The 7,616-nt window shown below is 54.8% G+C and overlaps 1 protein-coding gene across 2 annotated transcripts in view; it reads right to left on the reverse strand.

The window, feature by feature from the left end:
• The window catches only part of SYNDIG1 (synapse differentiation inducing 1), a gene marked incomplete at its 5' end in the record, with an annotated part of 49,628 nt that extends 44,739 nt beyond the window's left edge, over nucleotides 1–4,889 (reverse strand). For both annotated transcript variants that reach the window (XM_082645334.1, XM_082645333.1), the window contains one exon: nucleotides 4,413–4,889. In XM_082645334.1, the coding sequence (XP_082501460.1) occupies nucleotides 4,413–4,889 (477 nt within the window). The remainder of the gene's footprint in view (nucleotides 1–4,412) is intronic.
• Between the last annotated feature and the right edge of the window lie 2,727 nt (nucleotides 4,890–7,616).

The raw sequence follows: 7,616 nt of genomic DNA on the forward strand, positions 1-7,616 counted from the left end.
TTTTCGTCAAATGTTTGCGAGTCCTCCCTGCTTTGTTCCTGTGTGAGAAGGAGGCCTCTGCAAGGTGCTACCCTGAGTGTGAAACCCTGTCTCTCCCAATAGGTTTCTGGTTTTTCATGGGAGGGCAGACTCAGGGCTTGGACAGCCCAGGTGAGGGCTCAGACATGCGGAGGTGGCTGTGTCTGAAACAGCCATTCAGGGACCACAGAGTATCGCCATCAGGACACAGGGGTCTGACCCCAGGAGAGCCACCTGGGACCCCTCCAAGCTTCCACCTCTCATGTGCAGCGTTAGGGACAGAGCCTGTCGCCCAGTGTGGCTGTCGGGATCAGACGGCAGGGTGAGCAGAGGGGCTGGCACAGGAAGATGCTCCAGAAACACGCGTCGCCTTCTGCTTTCTTCCCGTGTCACTGTTTCCCAGTGATGACATCCCATGTGCTTTCCAATGGATGCTGGAGGCTTGGCTTTGTCACAAAAGGGTGACAACCAGCCTTTCAACATGCAGTGAGGCCCCTCCAGCCCTGACCTGCACCCACTTCATTTCATAACTTTAAGCTCACATTTTATATTTTGCAGAACTGCTTTATTACTTGTGCCTGAAATCTCTCTGCTTGAGTTTGTTTGTGTGAAAAGGAGACGTGATTTCCTGCGGTTGGGGCCCTGTGAGCTGTGGTTTTAGCTGTGGCTGGGAACCAGGAGGAGGCCGCGGATAGTGCACCCAGAGCGTCCCGAGGGCCCCCGAGGCACCTGCCTGGTCACCCTCCATCCCCACGCACCCCTGGACCTCCTCAGGCCGACTCTCCGCTGTGCCGGGCTCCCACTCTCCAGGCAGCTCACGGCAAATGCCATGGCCGAGGCCTCTGCACAAGATACTTTCAATAAGATGCTTTCAATCAGCTGCAGATCCGCTCACGCCAGCACCACTGACCCAGAGGCAAATGAAGCTGCAGAAGCTCCTACAGATGTGCACCCGGTGAGCGGACCCGTCTGGACCAGGCCACCTCCACTCCGAGTGCTGGGCAAGCCTGTCCAGGCAGAGATGGGGGCAGAGGAAAGGCTCCGGTGACAAGGCCCTGCTCCTACCAGGGCAAAGCTCTCTGAAAACTGTGATTTCCAGGAAACAGAATCGATCTGCTGTAGACTGAGTGAAGCCAAGGAACTCCCCAAGGAATCAAAACCACATTTTCCCTTTTATCGGAAGTAGAGCTGCCTTCTGGGAAGAGCCCCACATCAATACGGACCATGTGTTTTTTATTTGAGTTACGATACGACCATGACTGTTCTCATTCTGTTCAATGCGATGATCTTAAAAAGTGATGCTTGCTCTGTGGGAGCTGCTGCAGTCCTGGCCCTGTGGTTGGCATGTTCCTATCCTGTCACCCTGAGCAGCCCCTCCCACACCGATTTGGTCTTGGCCATGTGACTTGCTTTGGAAGATGTGCTCCACGGCAGAGACTTGAAAAGCCCTGGCTCCCTGCTCACCCTGCTCTCTGCTCCCGGAATCCCCACTACGGCCGCCACATGATGAGAGGCGTGTGGTTCTGTCTCCTCTGTCACCCGGGCCAATAGCCCAGCCCACATTCTCAGGCTCAGGCCAGTGGGGGAACCCGGCAAGCCCAGCAGAGCAGCCTCCATCCAGCTGAGACCCCTGTAGAATGCTGACCCTGAGAATCACAAGCTCACAGGGCTGTTAGAAGCCACGATTTGGGGGAGATTTGTTACACAGCAAATGCTAATGTGTACATGCCTATTATTTTTTCACGGAATGGGAAAACAGAACACTTCCTGCATGTAGGATGTGACCAGAGAGACGGGAGGCCTGAAGCCCACATGAGTGATGAAGGAACAGTGTAGGCAGAAGCTACCTCTACATTTTCAGTCCACTAAGTGTCCCACACTTTTCACTGCTGGGGATGTTATGTGTTGGAGCTGACTTCTAAGAACTTGTGACAAAATCCTGTGCCAGCCAGCCTGGCCAATGGGGACACTTGGGACCCTCTGTGCACAGAGAGGCCCTGACCCTTCCTTCTTATCTTCTCCAGACAATGGCAGGTACCACTTCCTGAGCATCTGTTCACTTGTAATGCTGCCCTGATTCTCTCATCCTCTTCTGTGACAGGCCCCTCGTCCTGCTCTGCAGCCAGAGCAGCTCTGACGATGCACCCCTACCTGAAACACCCCCATCCTCCCGGGATCCCCTACACACGAGCCTGCACGGAGGCACCCCTGGAGCTACAGACAGGCTGGGCTCCCAGTCTCGGCCCCGCCCCTCCGTGGGGCTCCTCTTGACCCTATTACTGTCCCTCCTGTCTCCAAGTCTCTGGGTTTGTGTCCCCGCCTGAAATCCAGTCTCCCCGAGACGGCAGTGAGGTCCTCAGGGACAGGATCCCGCGTCCTCTTGGTCCTGCCTTCCCGGCCCCACCAGGTCTAACCCCTCGCTGTCCCCGCAGATCTAGGGTGGACACCTCTGTGTGTCATCTGCTCACGACGTCCCTTTGATTCTCACCCCCTACCCCGATGAACCTTCCTGCCGGAGGGTCTCTCTCTCCCCGGCCAGGTGCAACCGGGCGCCTCCTCTGCAGCCACAACTGAGCCCCACGCTGAGCTCGGGGGCTCAGCCTCTCCTTCGGAGGCTCTCGGAGCAGCGGGTTTCCATCACCATAACTCCCGCGTTTCGCTGAAATTGCGTCTTTGTATGTCTGCTTCCTAAACTCCATGCAGCACTTACACTTTGGCTTTAGGCAAAACCCCAGACCTTGGTAAAAGTGGACACTGAACAGAGGCTCCTGAACGGCAGCTAAAGCACTCGCCCAGCTTTCTCAGACTTCAGCACGGCCCAGGCTCACCCCTTGACGGGGTCCCCGGGGTGTGCTGGTCTTCCCGACGGCCTCCGACAGCTGCCTTCCACTCCACTCCCCGTCAGCTGGTTTCAGGGGCTCTGTTCACAGGGTTTGCTACAAAAGCACATTTTGTTTTCCGTTTCTGCATATCTGTTTGGACTAAAACTGTCTCTCCAGCTGTTTCTGGTTCTCGTTTTACCTCCGGTCGTGACGCCCCTGGTCTCCTGGGCCCATCAGTTCCCTGTGACCTCACTGACCTTCTCCCCAGTCTGGGCCCCCGCGGTGGGGCTGAGTCTACTCCAGACGCCCTCCCTTGCTCTCTCCTGCCTCTCCCAGCTTGCAGGCAGGAAGCCCCGAGCTTGCTCTGCCCTGAGCCTCCCCTGCTGAAGGGTGGCCGCCCGTCACAGGGAAGGTCACAGCGCTCAGGCCTGACCACACCTGCACACGGACCCCCCCGCCCCCGACGCTGGCTGTCTCTTCTAGGATGGTCACTTCCCTTAGTCACCGCCCTGAGGGTGCTCACCCTCCCGCAGCTCCATGACCCTCCCCGACGTGGGCCCTCATCCCATCCTCTTCCACCTAGAGCACTTGGACTTGTTAACCTTCTCAGACAAGCCTTGTGCGGACTGCTTGAGAAAGACCAGACTTCTGCCTGTACATCAACTCCTGCCCCCCACCGCCCCCTGGCATCCTCTGCCCTGGACGTTTCCCTCCACCCACAAAACGTTCTCACCTATCAAAGTAGGAAACAAACTTCCTTTCCCTCTGACCACACGCTTCCTCCTAAAGGTCTTTCCCTCCCAACGGACAGAAACCGGCCCTTCTCTCCCTGCCATGCATGTCCTGGAGGAACCCCCTCTAGCCTCACAGCAGCAAAATGACTGCCCCCCGGCTTGGGCGCCGGCCTCCTGGGCTCAGACCCCTGCAGCCGCACCCTCGCCCTCCACGGGGGTGGCCGCACTTCACACCCCGGCCAACACGCACATTTCTGGGCGTGTGATCCGACGCCTGTGCCTGCCCTAAGGGAGACGGGACCCTGCAATCATTCAGCTCGTCTGCTGAACGCGATCAATTTCAACTGTTTCTTCCAGCAGGTTTCAGGTATTCCAATGATCCTTAGTAGACACTCTGGAATGTCAAATTAAGGAAACCACACGTAGCAGCAAAAACATCCCAAATTGTCCCCACACGTGTACTTCCAGCCTTGTGTGGCCCTAGGACCATGAGCCCCCCTCCCCTGCTCGCTTTTGCCAGTGACCGGACTCTCTTGTGGGCGGGGTGTCAGCAGAGCCCCACCCCCTTCCAGCACTGTCAACCGTTAAGTCCCGACGGCTGTGACCTTGTGCCCTCTCTGACCAGAATCTCTGCTGAAGCCCCCCCGGGTCCTGGTCCTCACCTCTTGCTCCGTCCCCGCATCTTCCACAAATGTTCTGAGTGAAGGGCCCCCAGAAGGCTTCGGTTTCCCTGCACTTGCGCGCACTGGCTTCACGTCCCGCCTTCTGCCTGGCACTCGTGTCCCGCCAGAGCCCCACACCCTGCTCCCGAAGGCCCATGACAGACACACGCTCTGACCTCCAGCTCCTGGAACCCCTCCTCCTCCACGTCGTAGGAGAGCGTGTGGATCTTGATGTCTTCGGGCGAGAGGTCGAGGAACTTGCCGTCGGGGTACTCCAGGCTCTCCTTGGCGGGCGACCGGTCCTCGATGAAGGTGGTCTCACAGCAGTCGGCCGCCACGCTGTCCCCCCAGGGGTGCAGCACGCCCTCCGAGTAGAGGAGGATGTTGGGCCGGTAGAGGGACTCCACTGACTGCTGGAGGGTGTTGGGGTCCAGTAGCTGCTGGACAGGCTTGTTCCTGCTGCCGTCCGGGGCGGCCGGTGCCACGTTGCCCACCATCCGGCAGCTCTGGTACTGGGGCGCCGGGTACACGGACACCAGGCCATCCCTGCTCTCAGACACGAGGCTTCTGGTGTTGATCAGGCCGTTCCTCTTGCCGGCCTCGCCAAGCTTGCTGCGCACCAGCCCACTCTCCTGCTCCACGGCTCCAGCCATGGCGCTGTCCTCCCGGCCGGGCGTCGGGCTGGCGGGCTGGACTTGAGGGTCACGCTTGCCTCACGGGGCCCATTTCTCCTGGAGGAGGAAGAAACAGAGATGAGACAAGAAAATCACGCCTGGAAAGCTGCTCATCAGCCAGACCCTGGTTGTCTCAGGGTTTCCCGGTCGCCGGGGTGCATAGCCGCTGATCCGAGCCCACCTACTCTGCCAAGTTAGACAGGCTCCATGGGGGCAGTGGCCAGAGGGAGCCAGAGGTGGACTCCTTGCATCTCTATACTCTAGTCTCTGCTCCAAATGAAGGCGACTCTGCAGGAGTTGGAACCACTGCCGCCCTAGAGAAACTCATGATTTCAGCAGACCTGCTGAAACCCACAGGCAAGCCTACCCTCACCAGCCTCGACCACAGGGGAAGTGGAGCAGTTCGTCCAACTCTCCCAGGCCCACGGCTCCTCATCCCAGCAGAAAATTCACACCAAAGAAGAGAGGGTTGACTTACAAAGATCTTGTGACTTAGTACTAATGGAACAAAGAAATAAAGCAACTATTTTAGTTTTTGAACCTTTCAAATAGATTTCCAACAAACAACCAACCTACGACCTCTTGTGAATTAAATTTTGACTAGAGGGACATTAAAGTTTTATATTCTAATAAATTCAAGGATTTTTTGAGTAATGTTTTTATCTGTACCATCTTTATTCAGGTTTCTTCTTGGTCTAGTATATCTTAAATATTGATCTATTTTATTTAAAAAATTTTTTTCGAAGAAGTAAGTTGCTTTTTGTGTGTGTGTGTGTGGTACACGGTCCTCTCACTGTTGTGGCCTCTCCCGTTGCGGAGCATAGGCTCCGGACGTGCAGGCTCAGTGGCCATGGCTCACGGGCCCAGCCACTCCACGGCATGTGGGATCTTCCTGGACCAGGACACGAACCCGTGTCCCCTGCATTGGCAGGCGGACTCTCAACCACTGCGCCACCAGGGAAGCCCCTAAGTTGCTTTTGCATATAACTTACAATAAAATACCTCCATGTGATAAAAACAAAAAACAAAAAACAAACGCCCCACACAGATGTAGAAGTGATAGGAAGACCTACATGTTAGTGCTGTACAGGGACTAAGTTCCCGGCTGAGGAAATCTCACACACACATTCTAGTATGTTCTTTCCTTGTGTTAGAATTATCTCAACACTCACACCTGCCACTGGCCTTCAGCAGGGTCCCAGGAAGCAGACTGGAAATTTCCTTGCCTCAGTGGTGCTCGGCTTAGAGAAACATCAGTGCATATGGGATACAATTAAGAAGTCTTCTAAACTGTTTCTCCCTAGATCATGTTCCTTTCTAGGGTTTCAAATGTTAAAAAAGAAAAGAAGATACCCAAGCTTAAGATTTTGGGAGACAGCTTTTCCTCTTTGCAAATTAATAACTGTTATGTAGGAAAACATTCCCTCTTGGGGCTTTCGGGTGCTCTGGCTTTCTATGAGATTTAAGAATTTTCTTACATTATAACTGCTGGGTTTGGTGGTAGCTATAGGAATCCAAAATTTCAGACTGAGCAGAGGAGGAGAGAGAGAAGACACCCTTGCGACTAATTGGAAAATAGCAGTTTAACTGAGTCGACAGATGACCAGTTGAGGGCAGTATATGCACTGGGAGGTGTGGGTGTCACCATTGTGACACTGTGTCACATGTCCGAGAGCAGGACACAGTATGGGCTCTGCTGCTGTGGCTCTAAGAAGCCCTCGGCCCTGGGGCCCAGTCACAATCCGAGAGCTAAAACCACTGATTCTGAGCACCTGCGAAGCATGTCCTATGTGTGAGAATCACCTCTGCACCCAGTCACCTTCCAAGCTCATCCAGGCATTTCTGGTGCAAACACCCAGCTTCTCTGATCTTCATCCTTCCACAGCGAAGCTGCTGGGCCCCTCATGCAGGGCTGGATGTACCAATAAGACCAGAATAACCTTCTTGAAACTCAGTTAGGCTTCTCAGACTCAGCGCCTGCCTGGACCCGAAGTATCTTACAAAAGACATTTGGTTACATTTATTTAAATTCCTCCTCCTGGACGGACTCTCCTGTTGCAGTTCAGCCAGAGTGACCTTCCCTTTTCTGGTGTGTTCCCGGCAGCTGGGCTCCGGTTTCTCCTATACTTCCTTGTGCGTTCTTCTCTGCCAACGTGATAGCTACTCACGTCACCTCCTCCTCAGCCCCTGCCCTGCCCAGAGCCTGAGACCAAAGAACCACGGTTCCTTCGCCCCTCTGGTCCTGGTATGCAGCAGGTGCTCAATGAACAGTCTCAAGGGTTATGGGATAGGGATCTCCTTGAGCTGCACCAGCCTCAAAGGGGGTCGAAATCATGGCATTTTGAGGCAGGCGCAGCTTAGGTCTTCACCTAGAGTCGGCTGAGAACTTGCATCATTAGCATCACTTGGGATTCTGTCAGGAAGGCACGGTCTTGACCACCTGGAGCTACTGAGTCAGAATCTGCATTAACATGACCACAAGAGTCATTTTGCACCTTGAAGGGAGGGGCCCTGCTCTGTAGTGAATAGTGTGAGTTCTGGCTGTTGGCTCCATTTTACAGCTATTTACTATCCTTCTTTTTAGTATTAAAACAAATATATCCAACAGTTTACATTCTTCATCTTTTGGTTGTATTTGGCCGCATTGCATAGCTTGTGGGATCTTAGTTCCCTGACCAGGGATTGGACTTGTGCCCTCGGCAATGA

The sequence above is a fragment of the Mesoplodon mirus genome (assembly GCF_964341445.2).
Source record: "Mesoplodon mirus genome assembly, chromosome: 15".
Lineage (NCBI taxonomy): Eukaryota > Metazoa > Chordata > Mammalia > Artiodactyla > Ziphiidae > Mesoplodon > Mesoplodon mirus.